This window comes from Harmonia axyridis, chromosome 2 (assembly GCF_914767665.1).
Source record: "Harmonia axyridis chromosome 2, icHarAxyr1.1, whole genome shotgun sequence".
In the NCBI taxonomy this organism is placed as follows: domain Eukaryota; kingdom Metazoa; phylum Arthropoda; class Insecta; order Coleoptera; family Coccinellidae; genus Harmonia; species Harmonia axyridis.
In genome coordinates, this window is record NC_059502.1 from 23,883,961 (window position 1) to 23,906,014 (window position 22,054).

The 22,054-nt window shown below is 35.1% G+C and overlaps 1 protein-coding gene across 2 annotated transcripts in view; it reads right to left on the reverse strand.

Moving 5' to 3' along the window:
• The window catches only part of LOC123673508 (dendritic arbor reduction protein 1-like), a 475,514-nt gene that overhangs the window by 22,747 nt on the left and 430,713 nt on the right, over positions 1-22,054 (reverse strand). The window contains exon 1 of one of the 2 annotated variants that reach the window (XM_045608028.1): positions 12,667-12,942. The exons of the other annotated variant lie outside the window; for it this stretch is intronic. Within the exon in view, the coding sequence (XP_045463984.1) occupies positions 12,667-12,693 (27 nt within the window). The 5' untranslated portion in view covers positions 12,694-12,942. Of the gene's footprint in view, positions 1-12,666; positions 12,943-22,054 lie in introns of those variants that run through there. 2 annotated transcript variants of the gene reach the window in all.

The following is a 22,054-nucleotide window of genomic DNA, read 5'->3' on the forward strand; positions in this document are numbered from 1 at the left end:
GTTTGTTTTCTGAATTTCTGATACATTTAGGTATTTATTTCAGTTTATTTAGAGTTAATATATGAAACGTTGATTCACTATGGGACATAAGAATTGCGTTCTTTGTGGAGAAACTCGCGTATTGAGTGAAATATCGTATCACTGATATGCTTCAATTTCCGCGCTCTTCATGTCAAATTTGATAGTTCATGTTGGGGATAAAATTTGCTTAGTGCAAATGACATATATGCTCTCTCTATCCATGTTTATTACTCTGAGTCTCAAACCCCAACATGCAAATTTTCAGCACAATATTATGATTAGTTTTCCATGAACGTCTACTAAAAGGCCATCGCCTGTCTAAAAAAAATACAGGTCATAGAATAAATAAATCCATACAGTTATGTATAATTTCTACCGTAACTTATGTCAACATTGTCAGCCATCTTCTTCCATCAATCGCTATAAAACGTAATTATTGCGGAATTAAAGGAAGAAAAAAAAAACGCAAGGTAACAATTGAAACTTTTCGCGCAGTCATAAACCGAAGTTACCGTTCCTCAGGTGCAATTAAATTTTCACGACGTATCCGTAAATTTTCGGCCAATTTTTTTTCCTTCTTCAGGTGGCATCAGCGCGATGTCCGCGGGCCGATCGCTTTCTTAACCTACCAATTAGAAAGTTCATGCGATTATGGGAACGCACACACATTCCGTTTAAACGAGCACGCCTCGTCCGTAAACAAGAAATCAGCCAGAGGACAAGGTCTGAAAAAAATTAAACGGTCGGGTTGCTGAAAATGAGTGGTTCTGCGCGAGAGGAAAATTGGATATTGCCATTACGACGCTGTCGGCTATTTTTTTCGGGATTATAATTGATTGTCGAATGTGGAAGCGCGATCGGAACGCAGCCACGGGACACGGTATAACGGAGATGGCGGTTCTATGGACATTGCGGCTGGGTTCCGATATTGATTTACGGGATGTCCATATTCGGAGATGGTTCGTTTGTATCTTGAAGTTGTCGCCATGAGCGGGATGGAGCATGTATAAAAATCTTGGAAAGAGGGACCAAATGAATTGCTTTGCATGAAAAACATTCAGAACAGAAAATTGCAAATTAGATGTTAGTGCAAAAACCGTCACATTGCTTAACGTACAATTTTTCTCTTTGAAAATTTGACAACATGCAAATTGAAAAGTGGCAAAGTAATTTGGCCTTTCTAGATTCTTAGGTTTTTTCACGAAACCTAAATTTCTTTATTAGTCCTCTAGGTCTTATATTTTGAGTCCTCATTCTCCGAATTTATAATTTGAAAATGTTACTGGAACTCTTGTATCGTGTAAAGAATATTTCTTTCAAATTTATCCACAATAAGATGAAAAGTGAGTCGGTTAACTGAACAAAGCCTTCCACCGAGTTATTCTTGAATTTTATTCCCAAATGAGCACTGATTTTCATGGAAAGATTGAATAATTGTTGAAGTGTGAATCTTTCCGCGATTAAATCGCTTACCCTCAACACTAATGACATAAGAAACGTCAAAAAATAATACAGTGGTGCCATTAAAACTATTTCGAATTTTATAATTTCTATTGGAAATCCGTTTAGGCTCCTCTCAAATTAGATGTATGAACGAAAATGACATTTTCCGCGGACGATTAAAAAAAATGTCCTATAAAAAACGCTTTGTGTTCGAGATACAGGGTGTTAAAGTTTGATTTCTTTTCAATTTTTTTTCTCATAGCATCTGCACTTCACAAGATATTCAACTGAAATGTGGCATAGATATTCCAATTTGAAGATTAAATCATGTGATATGCTCATTTTGATTGCAAATCTACAGAGTGATATTTTTTTTAAACGTGTCAGCTTTTTGTATACAAAACTTTTTTTGGTGGACTACTAGTAGTTTGACTTTTTGAGTTTAGTAGTAAACTTTTTGATTTCTTCGGGAAAAATTCTCTCGAACTTCTAAGGAAATGAATCCAGACTATCATAAATATCCAGTTAGTAAGCTGGAATTAATGACTTAATGATTAGAGTTGGTGCTTATTTTCCCCTTTCTGTGGCAATGATTCGATACATTCGCTTAATTATCACACAAAGTGGATTACAAAAAACACCCGGTTATCGAGTACAGTTTATATGACTCTTTCTCTCAAAATTATCCAAATTAATTTCTCATTTCGTTTGTACCTACAATTTAGGAACAATCTGTATAATAAATACAGGCAATTTAACTGAAAGTTGATAACAGAATAAGAATTGCAACTTCACTTGAATAGAAACAAATTAGAAGGTACAAAAAATAGCGGAAAAGTGATAACAGAAATAATAAAATCAACGAATTAAATATATATAAATATCTAATCAAAGGAATGATTGTACATCTGTTGGTTCATTTTAAGTATATTTTGGACATTTTTTCCGAGGAGTTTTGAGAATCTTAGAGTTTTTTTCTCAGAATGGAGGGTTCAGGAATTATTGTTAAAATGATCAACAAAGACACACCAATAATCAAGGTGTAAGGTCAAGAGAACGCACAGCTGCATTCTTTCAGGTGCTGTTGGTGTTGTGCAAATCCTTCTTCATTCATTTGTCGACATTTGTAAGTGTGTAGCGGTGAAAGTGAAGGTTTTGTTGTAAAATTCTGCAAGCTATTCCTCATTTATCATTATGTATTGTGGCTACTCGTTTTTGAGCAAATACTCGTATCAGCAACCTATAGTGGATTATTCAAGGTTTTGCTTGAATTGTTGATATTGTTACTAAATTAGTGAAAATCTTTTGTGTTTTAGAGAAGTATTAGATAATGTTTGGAAAATTTGTAGGTACACCTTTATGTCTAAAATGATTTTCATAGAAATTGCAATATATTCATATTATACCGGGTGAAGTGGAATCGGTAACAAATCTCGAAGACGAAATTGTATCTTGCGGAAAAATGATCACAATGAAAGATTGATGGCTTTGAAGGGAAGTATATTTCTGATGAAACCATTTACTTCCCTCTTATGGAAGGAAAGGGGTCGGAATTTCAAATGGAAACCCCTTATTCTCAATTGAAAATTTGTTTTTCCAGAGGAAAATTTCAATTCCCGAATGGTATTTGACAAGATTATATTACTCATGTTTTGATGAACCAATAGAATACCTAAATTTACTTATTGAGGAATTTATAACTTAAAAAACTATAAAACAAACTGTGGTAAATATGAGTACTTATTACAGAAAGGAGAGGTAGCGACTTCTTCACCCTGCTGATCGAACAAGATGAGCTTCCTAATTTCTTGCAGACCGCCTCAACCTGTTGATCCCCTCTGAGTGAGCAATCCAGGTGAATTCCCAAAAATTTAACAGATTCGCTGGATGTTATCTGCTCACCAAAACATTCAACTTTCAGTCGTTCCCCAGTAGTGTTCCTGATACGAAAATATAGACATTCCGTTTTCTCGAACCTAATAAGCAGCTCATTGCAGAGTCCTGAGTCCCCCAGGACTCTGTGCTGAGACCGCCATTGATGTGTCATCAGCAAATATGACCTATCTCCAGATCACGACATATACAGGGTGGCCACTTTTTCAATGGGATTGTATTGGTAACTTTTAAACCATAAGAGTTAGATGGTCGGTCAAATGGAGAAAAAGTTGCATGCATAGAAGCATTATCAAGCAGTTCAAACAAATCGAGATTATCAGGGACGGTTATTGAGATATAAAAAAAGTAAATTTTGTCATTTTGATTTTTCTTTTTTTCCCACTTTATTTAAAATATTATCAAAAAATGTTACAGGAATTTTTTATTCGACAGTAAATTGTTCTCAATTTGACTTAATCAGATTTCGTATCCAACGTTTCGTGCTCTCTGAGCCAATTTTCTTTGGGTTCTACTCAATCTGCCCATCTGTAGTGAATGCAATTTATCAAAAACTGCTGTTAAAACATAGTCAAGAGACGCGAATACAATGATTTTAAATTTGAATACCAAGCCTTGCAAAACTCATATCGTAATGATATCAAAATAAAGTTCGATTCTGTAATTTGTTTCAATGGAACAAATGACAAATCCAACAATAGTGATTTCTCGCGTCAAGATTGAGAATGTATTGGAAGGTATTCAAGAAGACGAAATAAGCAAATGTATAAGAAGTATGGGTTCCAGAAGCGTTAAGTGCATTTTACAAAATGGTGAACATTTCGAACACTTACTTCATTCATTTTCATTTACTTTCGAACAATCATTCGATTTTTCTTTCATTAAATGATAATTCGTTTAATTATTATGAATTGAAATATGTAAATAATTATTACTTGTCTCTTGATTTGATTCTGATATGTTCCATTTAGTTCAAGATGAGTAAGTTGATTTTCTCATCGAAATGTATTGCATGTTGTTAATTAAACTAAAGGTACCTAAATGTAATACAGATCCGACCCAAAGAAATTTGGATAAGGGTCAAAATCATCTGAAAATCAACTTTGAATGACATTGTATGATATATCGTTGAATTCAGCGTTAAAAATTATTTCGAAAAGTGTCATAAAATATACAGGTCCGTATTGAAAAAAATGAGGTTGAGGGTGGCCCAGAGAGCACGAAACGTTGGATACGAAATCTGAATACGTCAAATTGAGAACAATTTACTGTCGAATAAAAAATTCCTGTAACATTTTTTGATAATATTTGAAATAAAGTGGGAAAAAAAATCAAAATGACAAAATTTACTTTTCTTATGATATCTCAATAACCGGCCCTGATAATCTCGATTTGTTTGAACTGCTTGATAATGCTTCTATGCATGCAACTTTTTCTCCATTTGACCGACCTTCTAACTCTTATGGTTTAAAAGTTACCAATACAATCCCATTGAAAAAGTGGCCACCCTGTATGATAAGGTAAATTATTTACGACAAGAAGAAATAATAGCGGTCCCAGAACAGAGCCCTGCGGAACTCCCAGTAACATTTTATTTCTGTATGAAGTAAAAATGTTCAATTCCAACAAATACAGGGTGGCCATTTGAAAACGAAACAGACGAGATTACAGACGAAATAAAGTTTTTCGATAGAAATGCTCGGACAGGTCGATTTCTGTTTCGAGGGGGACAACTTAAGATGTAAGTTACGGACGCATAGCGCTTCAACCCTTGCTACTACAACCCTCACCCCCAAATTTTGAATAGGGAAGATGGGGTGAGTGATACCTCATTTGAAAGGTATTTTTATACTGATTTCAGCACAGTAATTGTTTTTCATTTTATGCATTAGTTCTCGAAATATTCTTAACTTAAGTATTTGAAAATGAAGTGGTGTTTTCATGGCACTTGTAGTGTTTTGTGAAAAATCGACATTTTGAGCTTCAAAACAACCATGACTGTGGCTTCCTTCCTAACTAACTAACGCATGAATATTTCGAGAACTAATGCATAAAATGAAAAAACAATTACTGTGCTGAAATCAGTATAAAAATACCTTTAAATTGAGGTATCACTCACCCCATCTTCCCTATTCAAAAATTGGGGGTGGGGGTTGTAGCAGCAAGGGTTGAAGCGCTATGCGTCTGTAACCTACATCTTAAGTTGTCCCCCTCGAAACAGAAATCGACCTGTCCGAGCATTTCTATCGAAAAACTTTATTTCGTCTGTAATCTCGTCTGTTTCGTTTTCAAATGGCCACCCTGTATAATGTATTGATATATCGAAAATAATGAACCTTCGTGTAAAATTTCCATACATATTTTTACGTTCCTTTTCGACGAGAGCAAATATTGATCGACCGCTTATCCGTAAAAAGCGTATCCCAAATACCGTACGAAACCGGAACGGAACACACTCGACAAGTATCCTCTTTTCGTTATCTCGAGATATCAGTATCTTAAACATCGCTCATTATGTTCAGAGTCTGTTTGCCGACTTTCTCGCGTCACTCGTACCGTCCTCGTCGATAAAAGTACCGCATATTTGTTTGTCCGCGTTGAATTATCTTTTTCGCGCTTCGAATTCGACGAAACTGGCACTTAATGAAAAGCTTTACAGCCGGCCAGTGCGTTTAACAGGTAATCCCTCGTAATTAACGATCTTACCGTCAATGATCGCAGTCTTAATTGCGCCTGTTGATGAGCGTACTGCCTACCTTTTTAGCGCTGTCTTAGAACGAGTACTGGCAATTGTTGGTTTAGAACACGCAGGTACGTAGCTATATTGATGGAGTAAGCGTGTAAACTTTGAGGGGTGATTAATTGAGCAATATACAGGGTTTTTCCTAATTAAGTGGAGGGCAAAACTTCAGAAGGTGATGGTACTCATCAAAATAACAAAAAAGTGATGAGGAAAAATTGTATTATCAAATGGAAAAATTCCGAAACGTACGTCTGCATTTATCTTAATTTGGTTATTCAATTTGTTAACCGTTTACTCAATTTGTACAGTTTTAGTTATTTTGTATTTGAATTGATTATTAATGTTGTCATTTTTAGAATTATATTCCAAGACAAAGATAAACCAAATATAACATAAAGATATACCTATTATTGCGAAGGAATAGACACAAAGTTGTCAATTTTTCCTTCATAATGTAGACTCATTAAACCTTTATAAAAAAGTTCCCATTGACATTTGTACTAAAATGCTTTCTCTTCGAAATACAGCCATCCGAAGATTTCATTTTAATCATATATTATTTTTTTTAAATTTTATGCTGATTATATTTTCTTCACAAAAAAAGTTAAAGAAAAAAAATTGAAGGTAATGCATAAAAAATCCCTTTTATTATTTTTTCGACATTCGATATCGATATCGAAAATTTTTCAGTCACAGTTCGCAAAACTGAAGCACTTTTCGGTCGTCGTGAAGCACCTTCCAATAGTGAAATTTGTATAAAATTTCATCTATTGGGACAAGTTAGTGATGTGAAGAATCGAAACCGTGTGCGTCGCTCAAGAACAACTTAGAATATTGGGAATTAGGCATTCCACAAACGACATTACACCTTATTTTGCCTGAAGTCATAGGTCTTAACTTTTATTTTCAAAAAGAGGTGGTCACAATTGGCCACCAAGGTCTTATGATACAACACCTCCAGACCGGAAAAGGTCTATGCCAATACACCATAATCGATTCAAGATTTCAAAGATATATGTACAGTCGCAAATGTGCGAATTGGTTATGGGAAATTTAATGAAAAGGATATGGCACTGCAGGTTCTATTCGTTGATAAAACTCCTTCGTTTATATTGTTTTTACCTCGGATTTTACCGTTTGAACATTTGACCGTGCTCCACAACACAATTGGTGTGGACTTGTCTTCGCAGAAAAATCTCTTTTTGCAGAAACGATGAAATTTTCGGAGCACTTTGGAAACACGTCTGTACTTGGCTCCATCATATGGAGGCGTTATGGAAGTAACCTGCATCTAGTTATTGAAATAATTTTTGAATTTTAATTTTTTTGAATCAACAAGCTTCCTATAGTAGCTCATAAATTCATTTCATCGATCAAACTAAATTCGAAATGAAGGGAGCAAGCTTACTGCTACTTTCTGCTACTACTTTCACCGAAAAGCATCTTAGTTCATTGAATATTTAATCATATGAACTGTCAAAATATTGCGTATAACACACAAGTAGGCATAAATAAGTGCTTTCAAAGCACGTGAGGTTTCACGTGCAAAATCAAACTAATAGTTATTAAACTTAGAATTCAAAACGTATAAAACTGCGGGAATATGTTTATTGAAAATATTTTAAACGAATACAGAAGTTATCGAAGAGTCTTCAACTTCAAATTGGCACTACGTTTGCAGTTTTAATTGCTTTAATAGCGACGGCACAGCAGAACTATAAATAAATATTGGTCCCTGAAAAGGCATTCATTTCTGTAAGGACCGGTTCTGTGATTTATCATTGTTTGATATAGATCGAAAAAAAAAAATACTTTTGCTCTCAAACCACCAACTCGAATAACCTCGAAGAATAAACCAAGAGTGACCGTTCTGAAGACCTTGAACTTCATCTAAAAATACCCGAAAATCCAGAATAACCACTTTCCTTATTTGTAAGGAGACGTGAACGCTCGATTTCCTGAAAGTGTACACGCCAAAAAAACACCTGTTCCTACCTGGACAACCGGGAAGACTCATACGTTTTGCTACATACCTGCCCTGGCCGAGAGAGATATCGAAGTAATTCGAGAAATACTTCCAAAAGACCAGTTTGGAAGAGTTAATGAGACACTGTGCCGATTAAGGTAGATACAAGTAAATTGATCGAGAATTCTTGTGTCAAGTTACTGGACAAAAACTTCAAATTCTTAATACACAAAGGATTGATATTTACTGTATTGTGATATATGTTTAGGAAAAGTTTAACTATAAGAGGGGTTCTGATGATAAGATTCTTGAAATTCGGCATGAAAATTAAGGTTACAGTACAAACTTATACCTACAAATTAAATTTCAATATGTATGAAATATTCAGCTTTAATTTTCTGATCTTGATATCATCATGAAAATTAGCTTGAAATTTTCTCATATTTATACCATGTTACTAAATAAGTGCCAAAGTTTTCAGTAAGTGAATCTTTGTCAAAAATTAAAGGAGCTCCTTTCTATAAATAAAAGCTCTTAGGCATTTCTTCGAAAAGTTACACTACTTTTTTATGCGAAATTGCTGAAAAGTTACAGGAATGGCATTTTATTCGCATGTTTGACCATTGAAAACGCTACATATGGAAATTTTTCAATTATTTTTGTGAGCTTTCGAAGGGGTATTCTATTTCTTACCAGAACGAAATTTCACAATTTAAAATTGTGTTGAAAATAACTAGACATTGCAATAATTTTTAAGTTCTGTGTTGTCTCCGTGAAAGCAAAAGTTTCTTTAAAAAAATATAATAGATACATTGTGCATGAATAGATTTTCATTGAGCAGAATTGAAAAAATCTAGTAAGGGGCAGGCACGTTCTTGTTTTGTTTCTGGTAGAACACGATCACAAAATGTTATTCTTTCAACTTCTCAGCTATAACAAAGATGAAATTTTTCTTCTTATTTTTGGAAGCGTATAACTTTTTAAGGAAAGTTCTAAGAACTTTAATTTTCGGTAAGGATTCGCCCTTAAAAACTTTCGCTCTTATGTGTTATCTGATATCCTGTGCACGCTTAATTTCAACTAGGCCAGATCAAAATATTACCTAACTTTTTTATTTTATTTGAATTTTATATAGGTACTTAGTTCTGATGATGAGAAAATCAGCTTGAAATTGTCATTTTATATCTACAAGCAAAATTTCAATTAGATCAGATTTTTTTAAGGTTTTGTACTCGAAAATTTCAGGTTTATAGATTTTTTCGTTTGAGAGTTAGCGAGCTGGACAGAATTTAATTTAAAGATTTGAGATCATCATCGGCTCAAAACTCGAATATTACAGACATCGTGATGAAAATCATGTTCAGGGAACTTCATTGACGTGAAGTTAGAAATTTCTGAGAGTTTGATCATTCAAATACTGATATTGCTCAACACTGGCATTTTTATGTTCCTGTAGTAATTTGATCCTGATTCAGCATCAGTATTCATTTTGTTATTTTACTACTACCTAAATATAACTAACGAATTTCAATCAGTTATGATGAGACTTCGATGTTTATGAGACAGTTTAGAAGTTTTATTTCAAACAATCCCAAATATTTTTAATGGAAAAAACACAACGCATTATAGGTAATATAATAAGCCTGGATTTTTTCTATCTCATAGAATATATCGAATTGAAGACAATTTTGCCATTAAATGGAATATACAAAGGATTCCAAACGAAATTGATACAAACAAATGATTTTACTCAATGAATTAAAAATTGAAAAATCTCGAAGTATTTCTTCTTCTATTTTGACAACACACAAAAAGAACATACACATTACGTGATGCAGAAGAGTCGATCAGAATATCAATTCGGGAAGTTACTGTCTTGACCTATCGTTGAAATCTCCACATAACAATATCGAAATAGGAAAACAAAATAGAATTGACGAAAGAATCCAAACACATTACCGTAAAAATGAAAGAACAAAATTTACTATCCAAAATATCGCATAAATATCGAATTTCGAAATATCATTTTTAGTCCATAAGATTGGAAATTGAATTTTCATGTTGTCAGTTCCATTTAGATAAATCAAATTGTGAAATTTATGTCAAATTGGAAGATTAGATCTGCGCTGAGACATACAATTTGATACCCATAATTTATATTCAGAGATAAATATTATTTTTGCACAACCTACAACTATAATTCTATAATCAATCCTGGCAAATAATGGAGACCGTGAAAAAAATTGTTTATGATGTAGAAACATGAAATTCCCATTCCTATGCATGAATTTGCTATGGAATCGATTTGAATATTATTAATTATAAGTTTACAATACTTTGAGGATATGCATAAGTAGATATATAACTGTTCATGCTTGGACTAAACAGTTTTTTAAAGAACAAGCAAAACATTTCCTTCAATTTTTCCACTCAGAAATTTATACAGAGTGTTGTAGGAAATTTCATGATACTTTATGAAAAATAATATCTCAACAAAAGATTTGGGGTTGCCTGAAAAGTTTGTTTTTTTCATTATTTCTCAGTTCTAACAATATTTTTCATTTGACTTCGTTCGTGTACGCATAGACTATAAATTTGAAATTTTATATACAGTTTAACTATAAAAGAAATGACTGAAGAGCAATTCATGTGAAGTCGGATATTTTAAGACTTGGAAATTACAACAGCTAAGGCAAATACTGAGAAAAGAATAAGAATTTTATTATTGAGAATATGATTTGACTCTCTTGATTTATGTTTCTCTAGTTATATATTTTCAATGTTCCAGTTTGACTATTATTGGTATAGATTGCATGATAATTAAATGTTAATTTTTCCAAATGTTCAATATACAAAACGTTGTTTCGTTTATTTCAATATATTCACTAAACTATAATTACAATAAAATTTTAAGAATATAATATGCGTTTATTTCGTAGTGGCTATTAAATTTTGATTTAAAAATTTTCATGAACTATCATTCAAGGAACTCAACTATGATCAAATCAGAAATTGCTAACATAATTGATCAATTAATATAATTTATGCATCGTAGGGGGGCTATTTATGAAAAAACAATTTGGATCTAGTAAGTCGAGCCTTTAATTTTTGTTTCCTAATTTTAACACAATAATGAAGTAATGGATTAAATAATGAAGAATAAAGGAAATGGATTAAATAATGAAGATAAAGAATGAGAAAATGGATTAAAGTAGTCATTATCATTATAATGATTACAATTTGCAAGAAAGTTTTTGGAAAATCAGTTGTTACACTGTAGTGACCCTTTTAGCTCAAGAAACCTATCTTTGAATTCTGAACGTAAAAATAGAGAAATCAAATCAGAGGATAATTCATCTATCGAAGTATTGACGACATATTCAATTCAATACAATTTTATTTCCTTCAGATTAGAGTACAGTTTAATCAAAATATTTAAATTATTGCTACTATAATGAATTCAAAGATTAAAAAAATTAGCCTAGGTATTGATTGCCTGTCTGTCATTTGTCCGATTACAGAAATTTTAAGTTTATTCAAAATATAATATTACTTCAAAATCGGGAAAAAAAAACAAAATAACCCCTAGTTATCAGATTTATAATATTGTGCAATTTAATGCCCGGTAGTATGACACAGGAGAGAAGACGTCAAACAATGGTATGTTTTTTATGCATAAAAGTAGACTTAGGTACATTGAAGTTGAATTCAGTATAGCATGAAATCTTTCTAGACAATTGTTAATATACTTTTTTGTTTCAGTATTGTATTTCTTCATTTTTGGAATCTGTTTTGAAACAATTGGTGAAAATCAAAGGTTGGAAAATTTGTTACCGAAGAGAAAGAATTTGTGCTAATGTTCTTTCGAAAGATTAAATAGGTACTATCCTCAAGTTTTTGGTAGAACTGTTTATCCTAATATTTTCCGGTTTGATTTCTGAACATTCTTTTCGAACATTGGTAGACGTAGGTTTAATAGTTTGACATTTGATTCATTTGCTTCTTAATATAGCTCATCGGTGGAAAACCGTTTTCTTTTTCAGGATAATTTTTAGTATTGTATTTTGTGTTGATTGTACAATATTCAATGACTTGTTGATAAAGTTCAACAAGTATGCATTGATACCATCAGTGATAACAACATTTTCACATCATAGCCCCTGCTTCAGAAGTCATAAAATGTTGAAGCTTTCATTCGGAAGGGATAAACTTGTGTTCAAACACAACAGCGTAAGTTTTTTATATGAGTGGAGTTTTACATAAGAAATAATGATCAGTAGAGTGAAACTTGCAATGTTTTTCTCGGAATTGAATCATTGAACTAAATAACCAATAACAAGTGTGATAAACCATCATTAAATTTTGTTTGAATAATTGTTCATATTTTTCATTGCCAATATGTTACCCTGTTATTGGGAAATTTTCTGTTGGGTAAAATGTTATTATTATTATTATAACCACAAAGAATAATAAGTAACGATATCTCGATAGTTCTTCAACGTAAATACCGTAGGAACGTAGGTTCCAAAAACCGAATAAGTTTTCCACGTAAAATATCAATCTTGAGAAACCTTCGCGATCGACTGTCATAAAAACTCACCAATAACATTTCTTCCTCATAACACATCCAAAAATAAAACTCACTTCCAAATAAATTCAAATATATCCACAGAAAATCACCTCACTGAAAACGATAATCCATAGAATGTGAAGGCGTTCACGGTATCGAAAATATCCAGCGACCGACGGACACGAAATACATTCGCGGAGGAGTCACAGAAGTTCGCGCTAGCCGATCGGACGCAGAATAGGTTATGTTCGGTTCACCTCACTCACTTTCTGCCGCGGTCCTGACACCTGAGTGAATGAGGCTCGATTGGTCGGCGATTTCGGACCGAGCTCGCGGCTAGGCCCCACCACTGCCCGAAATCGGGGATCAAGCGTGCCCCCGGGGCCAGATCGGCGTAGGATATCTTCGATCTTTCAGATGTTATCAGTTCGGGTCGCTCTGTGGTCTATTACGTGAATCGAGAGCCGAAATCGATCGTCTAGGATTAGTTTCGGCATTTACTGCCGGTAGAGTAATGGGGGGTTTGGTTTTGTGCGGAAATATTGCATACAGGGTTGTAATGCAAAAATGGGAAACTCAGTTGGCTTAGTAAATTGAGGAAATTCTGCGAATTGGGCAGGAAAAGATTTGACCTTTATATTTATGTGCATGGGCCAAGGGCCACACGACTTAAAATCATAGATCATCGATCTTATCAGATCAGTTGGATCACGGGTTCTTATTCAATTCTCAATAGAAAAGATTTATACGATTCAGCTTTTGTTGAGCTATTAGAGCTAATTTGTTCAATGCAACAGGCTCTAGCATTGTCCATCGAATATTGTTATGCAACGGCAATATTTTTTCTTGAAAGTTCGACAAAATGCAAAGCAGGTTTTCAGTATGCTTTTACTGAAACGAAAAAAATAAGTAGAGTTTGATGAATAACCTCATAGCCCAAAATACATATTAAGGGATATATAGGGTGTTTTTTTTCGAGCTACATAACTTTAAGTTGGCATTACTGTTCAAGATGGCGACCGATTTAACAGCTATCAAGTGATTTATTCTCAGTTTGGTTTGGCAATTCATGAATAGACTCACGCCTGAAAAAAGCTTGCAAATAGTGCAATTTTATTTCGAAAATAATGATTCTGTGCGGAATACCTATCGCGCACTACGTCCATTAGCGATGAAGCGCACTTCTGGTTGAATGGCTACGTCAACAAACAAAACTGCCTCATTTGGAGTGAAGCTAATTCTCAAGTGTATGTCGAAACACCGTTACATCCAGAAAAACTGACTGTTTGGGGCACTTTATGGGCTGGTGGAATCATGGGTCCGTACTTCTTCATAAATGATGATGGCCAGAACGTTACAGTCAATGGTGATCGGTGTAGAGCCATGATTACTAACTTTTTCGTTCCGAAATTGAACAACCATGATGTCCAGGAGCTGTGGTTCCAACAAGACGGCGCAACATGTCACACACAGCTAGTGCCACAATCGATTTATTGAAAGACACGTTTGGTGACCGCCTAATTTCACGTTTTGGTCCTGTGAATTGGCTTCCAAGATCTTGTGATTTAACACCGCTAGACTACTTTCTGTGGGGCTATGTAAAGTCATTGGTCTATGCGGATAAGCCACAAACCCTTGACCATTTGGAAGACAACATTCGCCGTATTATTGCCGATATACGGCCACAAATGTAGGAAAAAGTCATAGAAAATTGGACGTCCAGATTGGACTACATCCGAGCCAGCCGTGGCGGTCATATAATAATAATATAATAATAATAATAATGGGTAGCGGTAGGAAATCCCTAGCGATTCACCTATCAGGAGAGTTGAATCGACTCCTGCCCACCGCAGATTCCAGGAGCTCCCTGACCCGGGAAGCTGTAACCTGTCGAAGGGTCCCTGTCCAGGGTAACGGACGAAGCCGTGTGGAAAGCAGCTCAAGAATTCTCCCACCGTAGCTCTGCGGATCGTAAAAAGCGATCAAAGGCCGTCTCCCCCACGACACGGAGGAACCCATGAATGATGGTGAATTTAAGGAATCGAAATATAGAGCCGCTGCCTGAGGTTCGTCAGGGCGTGTCTGGAGCCGGCGCTGGACATGACAGTATGCGGGACGTCGGTGACAGAGTGCTAAGGAGACGGGCGTCTGTCGATCAAAATGCTACGCCTCCACAATCTCAAAATTCTAGGAGAAGAATAACACGAGTTTCTCCGACTGCTGAAGGTGCTGTGCAGGATCCCCAACCAGCACTCACCCAAGCAGGTCTACCAAGAAGACGCATGAAATGGACAAGTTCGATAAATGAAACGATCATGCGCATATACTATGAAGTAACTAATATGGAAGAGGATAAAATAGGCTACCGGCAAAAGCTGTTTGCAGAATTCCACAGAAACTATCCCGAACTTCAAGTTTCTGAACAAAGAGTAGCCGACCAATACCGGGTCATATTGAGAAATAAACTTGTACCCGATGAGAGACTTAACACAATAAAAAATGAAGTCCAACTGAGGCTACAGAATAGGAACCCCACTAACAACGAAGTGACAATTGAAGAAAACTACGATTGTGCTGAAAACCAACACAACATCAATGCACAAATTAATACTGAGGAACAAAACAGCGGAGATTTGGCACTAGCAAGAGATGAGCAATGGCGGAATATACAAACTGCGACTATGGAAAACCGAGAAGAAAGTCGAAGAGATCTATTAGAGCAATTATCTGTTACAATGAATAGATATTTTATAGAATTCGAGGGTACTGATCCTCTTAAACGACCAATTCTTCCTAGACTGAAGACATCGAAAAAACTCTCACATATTCTGCACATAATGAACAAAGAGATAATTCCACCGTTTTTTTCGAATGACCAAAACCTAGAGTCATTGCATCTTATTACCTACTGTGCAGCCTCTACAATATCAGCAGTGCTCGGTGTGAAGCCAAAACCTAGAAGTGAGCAACCAGCACAGAAAAAACAGCATAACAAACCACATTGGCAAAATAGGCTAGAAGCAAAAGTACATAGCCTCCGACAAGATATAGGACGGTTAACACAATTTGAAAAAGGTTCTCCGTCGAGAAAACTACAGAAAATAGTGGATGCAATTATGGATCGCCATAGGCGACATGCAAACTACGACGCCAACAATGAAAGTGCTCCAGAAACTCTAGATACACTCAAACAAAAATTAAGTGTATACTCTGAACGACTGAGAAGATACAATGAGAGCTATAAACGAAAACATGACAATATGATTTTTGAAAACTCCGAAAAGAACTTTTATAGAATGCTTAATGAACAAACGTCAACTAAATTAGTGAGTCCTCCAAGCGCCGAAGATATGGAGAGTTTTTGGACCGATCAACTGTCAACACCAACTCCTTTTAACTCCAAAGCGCATTGGATAAGAAGAGAGGAGAAATCATGTGAGACCATAGAAAATATGCCACATAGTGTAATAACGTCTGAAGAACTACAGGAAATATTGAAGAACACTCACAATTGGAAATCTCCAGGCCCAGATGGAATTCACAACTTCTGGTTGAAGAAGTTTTGGTGTCTGCACGGCAGGCTAGTCGAATACATAAATAACATAATACATAATCCAACAGAAATGCCAACATTTTTAACAACAGGTATCACTTACCTAATACCGAAGGATTTTCAAAACACTATGGATCCATCAAAATATAGACCTATAACATGCCTACCAACAATATACAAAATCATCACATCATGTTTAGCATCTCGTATCTACAAACATTGCGAGAAAAATAAAATAATAACAACACAGCAGAAAGGATGTTCCAAGAATGCACAAGGATCGAAGGAACAGCTGGTAATAGATTCCATCATATGCAACCAAGCCTTCAAGAAACATAGAAACCTTTTCATGACTTATTTTGATTATAAGAAGGCTTTCGACTCACTTCCACATGGCTGGTTGGAGAAAATTTTGGAGATATACAAGATCGATCCAATTATAACCAATTTTCTAAAGCTTGCAATGGACAATTGGAAAACGAACATCGAGCTTTCCACGGCAAACATAAAAACCAAACTGATTCCAATTAAGAGGGGAATTTTCCAAGGTGACTCCATGAGCCCTTTATGGTTCTGCTTGGCGCTGAACCCACTCTCTAAACAGCTAAACGCTACTGAAAAGGGTTTCAACATTAAAGGAAATAATAATACTACCACCCTCAATCATTTGCTGTACATGGATGATTTGAAACTGATAACAGGCAATAAGAACCACCTAGAAATTATGGTCAAACTAGTGGAACATTTTTCGAAAGATGTAGGTATGGAATTCGGTTTGGACAAATGTCGTACTCTCAGCGTAGTGAGAGGAAGAATACAAGATGAACCGATCACTCTCGCAAATGGACAGCAAATAGAAGCAATGAAGTTGGATGATCTTTATAAATATCTTGGAATGAAACAGAACCGACGAATCAACCACCAAAGAATGAAGCAAGACTTAACGACTGAGTTCATTAGGAGAACCAAAAAAATCTTAAAAACAAACCTCAACAGCAGGAACATGACGAGAGCCATCAACACATATGCATGTTCAATACTAACATACTCATTCGGTATAGTTCCATGGAGCAAAACAGACATCGAAAACTTGCAACGTAAAATGAGAACGTTGATGACAAAAGCAAACAAGCACCATCCGAAAAGCAGCATTGAGAGGACTACACTGCCGAGAAATAAAGGAGGCAGGGGTCTTACGGACATCATGGAACTTGCTAGTGGGCAGATAGAAAGCCTACGGGAATACTTCAGAGATCAAGCAAGTACATCAGAGTTCTACAAAATACTGTGTGAAGCAGACGAATCAACACCTTTACAACTTCACAAGGAGCAATTTTCATACAACCACCAGACAAACCAAGAAAAATTGGATAGATGGAGAGAGAAGCCCCTGCATGGAAGACATTTCAACGAGGTGAACCAGGATCATGTCGACATTGAAGCGTCGAACTATTGGCTCACATCAGGTGCAATGTACCCAGAAACAGAGGGTTTTCTTTTAGCCATCCAAGATCAAGTGATCTCAACTAGAAATTACTGCAGGCATATCATAAAGGATCGAACTATTACCGACGATCGATGCCGATATGGGTGTCCAACAAATGAGACAATACAACATATCACGGGTGGATGTCAGATGTTTGCAGGAAATGAATATAAAGAGAGACACGATGCAGTAGGAAAGATATTACACCAAGAAATGGCAACTAAATTAACACTAATTCAATCTGGAAAAGTACCATACTACAAGTACCGACCGGAGACCATCCTGGAAAACGAACGCTATAAACTGTACTGGGATCGTACAGTTTTGACTGATAAAACAGTCCCTCACAACAGGCCAGATATATTGCTAGTTGATAAACATCAAAAGTCAGCTATACTCATCGACGTAGCATTACCTAATAACAACAACTTGCGTCAAAAAGAGGTCGAAAAAATTTCAAAATATAGGGACCTCGAATTTCAGATAAAGCGCCAGTGGGGAATGATATCAACGAGAAGTATTCCAATTATCATCTCAACAACAGGAATAGTACCCAAAAATCTCAAGAGAAATATCAAGCAACTAGGGCTTAGTGAGTATATATGTAATGTAATGCAAAAAGCTGTTCTTTTAGGTACTGCAAGGACGGTGAGAAAATTCCTAGGAAGCGAAGGACAGGTCCAAGGATCGCGTGTAAGAGGACCAGAAGTTCGACGACAACCAGGGGGACCACAAGGACCGGACACGACCGAGCTCTACCCTTCTGATATTTTAAATATCTGGGATTGAGTGAATGTTCCTCTTAGCGAGGAGTGAGAAGCCGACGGCGAGGATAAATCCTACGCGTATAGGCAAAAGTCGGATAATAATAATAATATGCCAGAAATCATATTTAAAATGTAATGCCACAAGATTATCTTGCAGATAAATACAATTCATGTTAATCGAATCGTCAATCATCGTTGTTTTATTGCAATTTAAAGTTCTCTGCTCTAAAAAAAACACCTTTATACCCTTCCAAAGTTGATAAAATTAAAAAAATATGTCCGCATAACTTCTTAACGGTGAATGCCAGATTGAAATTTCTTGTATAAATGTATGTTGTTGAATTACATTTTTTATTACACTTCTACATTCCTGATATTGTTATATAGGGTTTTTTAGAGGGTGTGTCATGATTATTTTGGGACAAATTGCTTCGTGGTATTCGTTTTGGTTTAAAAATAGAAGCAAAGAAAATTACATGAAAAAGGTACTCTTATCCAAATACAAAAAATTGAACCGCTTTCTAGATATTTGAGTTTTTGCAATCACATGATGTCAGCCGATTCATTCATCGCGAGATTAATCGATAACCTTAGAAGTTGTTCCAAAAAAATCATAACTCCCTCTCTAAAACACCCTTTATAACAATATCAGAAATGTAGAAGTGCAATAAGAAAATGTATTTTGACAACCTACATTTATGCACGGAATTTCAATCAGGTGGCATTAACCGTTTAGAAGTTATGTGGAGAAATATTTTTAATTTTATCAACTTTGGAAGGATATATCTCCCGTAATGTGCATTTTGGGCCATAAGTTTATTCATCAAACTATACTTATTTTTCCATGTACTATCACCACCAGAAAGCTCGCCCCAAATTTTTGACTCACCCTGTATGGGTTCATGATTAATTTTTTCATTTCAGTAATATGTACTATACTGAACACCAGAGGTCTGCTTTTCATTTTGTCAAATTTCCAAAGTGAAAAGTATTGCTGTTGCATAGCAATATTCGTTAGACAATGCTAGGGCTTGTCGCATTAAACAAATCAGCTCTAATAGCCCAAGAAAAGCTGAATCACTCCCAGAAGGCTCAGTACACATTTTTGACTCACCCTGTATATCCATTATCCGCATTCAAACCAAGTTTCAGTTCATAACAACGTTTTTCTAATTCGTGTTATCCATTTAATTTTAATGATCAATTGAGAAATAAATAGTGAAAATTTCTGCCTCTGTTCATGTTGATACAGTATAACATGCTTTCTTGTGGTAGGTATAGTTAGCAATCTTCTAACGTGTTATGGATAATTAGTTCTAGTAATTGAACTATTGGAGAGTGACTTAAACAAGATGCACAGAATCAGGGCCCCCGCAACCGCGCGTTCAACGCGTGCACCGCACGCGGGCGCCACTCTTAAGGGGCGCCAAAATCTCTTATAGACCGCATGAAAATCCGAAAGACCAAAAGTTTTTGAAAAAATTTTTTTAATTTTTTCAACAATTTTAAACGTGCAAAGACATCTTTTACACATCCAAACAAGTTCCCGAACGTCACAATCCCTATAAAATAACCTCGGCCACAGATTGCAATTATACGATTCTTTTCGAGTAAACAAATCATAAATAATCATCCCTTTGTCGGTACGAGATTTCTTTATGGACCACCTTGCACCGGACGGCGGGCACCATTTCTTCGATCATCACTAAAACGCATATGGTACACATAAAAAATCATAAATACCGAAGCGATAGCTTTTAGCCAGGGGAATTACTGAAACTTTCGCCACCATCTGTAGGAAAAATACTACATGTTACAGAGAATTTTTGAAACAACCAAAATCTGCTTGCTATGCTATAACAGCAGAAACCTATCCAAAGAATAGTTACTTTGTTTCGAAACGTTTAGGGGTTGAGGTCAAGACGCAAAAAATTAAAATACTCAGATAATTGGAAAGATTTGTATTTTGTGTAATTTTGGTTTGTTTTACTGTTTCTTGTTGTGATTAAATTAAATTTTATGAAATGGTAAGTACCTATCCACATACAGTATTAGCATTTCTATTAATCTATAAAATTCGATATTTTTTTTTCTGTTTAAAATGGTGCACATCCTAAATTAGCCCATACCTATATACTATAATATTATTTTTATTTGCTACAAAGAGGGAAGTATTGTTTGTAATCGTGAAAAAATTGAATCGACCTTGATATTTTGAATTTGTTACCTGGGGCCACCATCATATTATACTTAATTTTTTTTTAATATGCACCCTGGATCTGTATTATTTATTTGCTGTTCGTAGCCGTTTGACATTCTAAAAAAATTATATGTCATCTTTGCCAAAAATTAATTATTATAACAGGAACAGGGTATGTGCTTCAGATCGGTCTTAACTTATTATTATTATTAATATTAACTCCGTTTAGGTTTAAAGGCTCGGATTTAAGGTTAAAATTCATAAAAATGAAAACATACGGGTTATTCTCAAAGGGATGGCGCAAAGTAAATCATAGGTGAATGTCCTTACCAATTTTGGATCAAGTTTTTTTTAAATTCTAGGAGCCATACAAGAGAAAACGACCTTCTGATACAAAATTTCGAGAGCAAAAAAAAGCTAGACTTCAACAAAGGGAGAAGATGGCTGGGAGTATGGAATAATATTTAATAATTATTAATAATAATATTAATATTTTAATATAATATTATGAATAATTTAAAGAAGAATAAAGCTCAGGTTTTGAAAACTCTGCAGTTTCATTACAAAATTAAAATAAAATGCGGTTTTGATCGAATGCTTGAATAAAATAATGAAACATTTAAAAAATGTTCTTAAGGCATTCTATAAAGGTTGCTGATAGTTTTTTTAACCCTTCTACAAATAAATTCCTAACAAAAACTGAAACATTTTTTGCCGATTATCCTGCGACGTTTTTCTCCACTTTCCCCCCTTAAGGGGCGCCAAAATATTTTCGGCACGCGGGCGTTGATGACCCTTGCGGGGGCCCTGCACAGAATACATAGGGTGGCCACTAGTTGAAATATTTTCGTACATATATCATTTCGTCAAACTCTATCCAAATTTCCAAATAATATTAAGTTTTTGAATTCTGAAAGTAGATGTGAGGGGAAAATTGAAATCCATTTTAATTGATTTTATTCGTATGCGCGTTCGAATCTAAATAGGCTTAATTACTGTACGAGGTACGAGAAGAAACTGAAAAAAAAAATGTTCTCTACAACTTGCTGATGCCGAACATTTATACGGATTATACGATAAGATTCGGCAAGTGTGTGCAATTATCCATCTGTGGCACTGAAATATCCAGCCCTCAAAGAGTACGACGAATATTTATTTATTCTCCTTCATCTGGATGTAATAAACAAAAACAAACGATTCAGATCAATCCGAGAGGTCGTCGGTGAAACCAGAACGTCCTAATAGAAGCATTTTTGTAACAAAATACAGATTACGTATTCACTTGGTCCGTTTTCTGGCTGATCGAGCGATATTTCGAAAACTACAATAGCTATAGGCTTCCCGTTTTTTCAGTTTAATTTGTGCTGAAAGGTTTTTGCTTATAACGTTGTCATTGATTGTAATATTTGGGA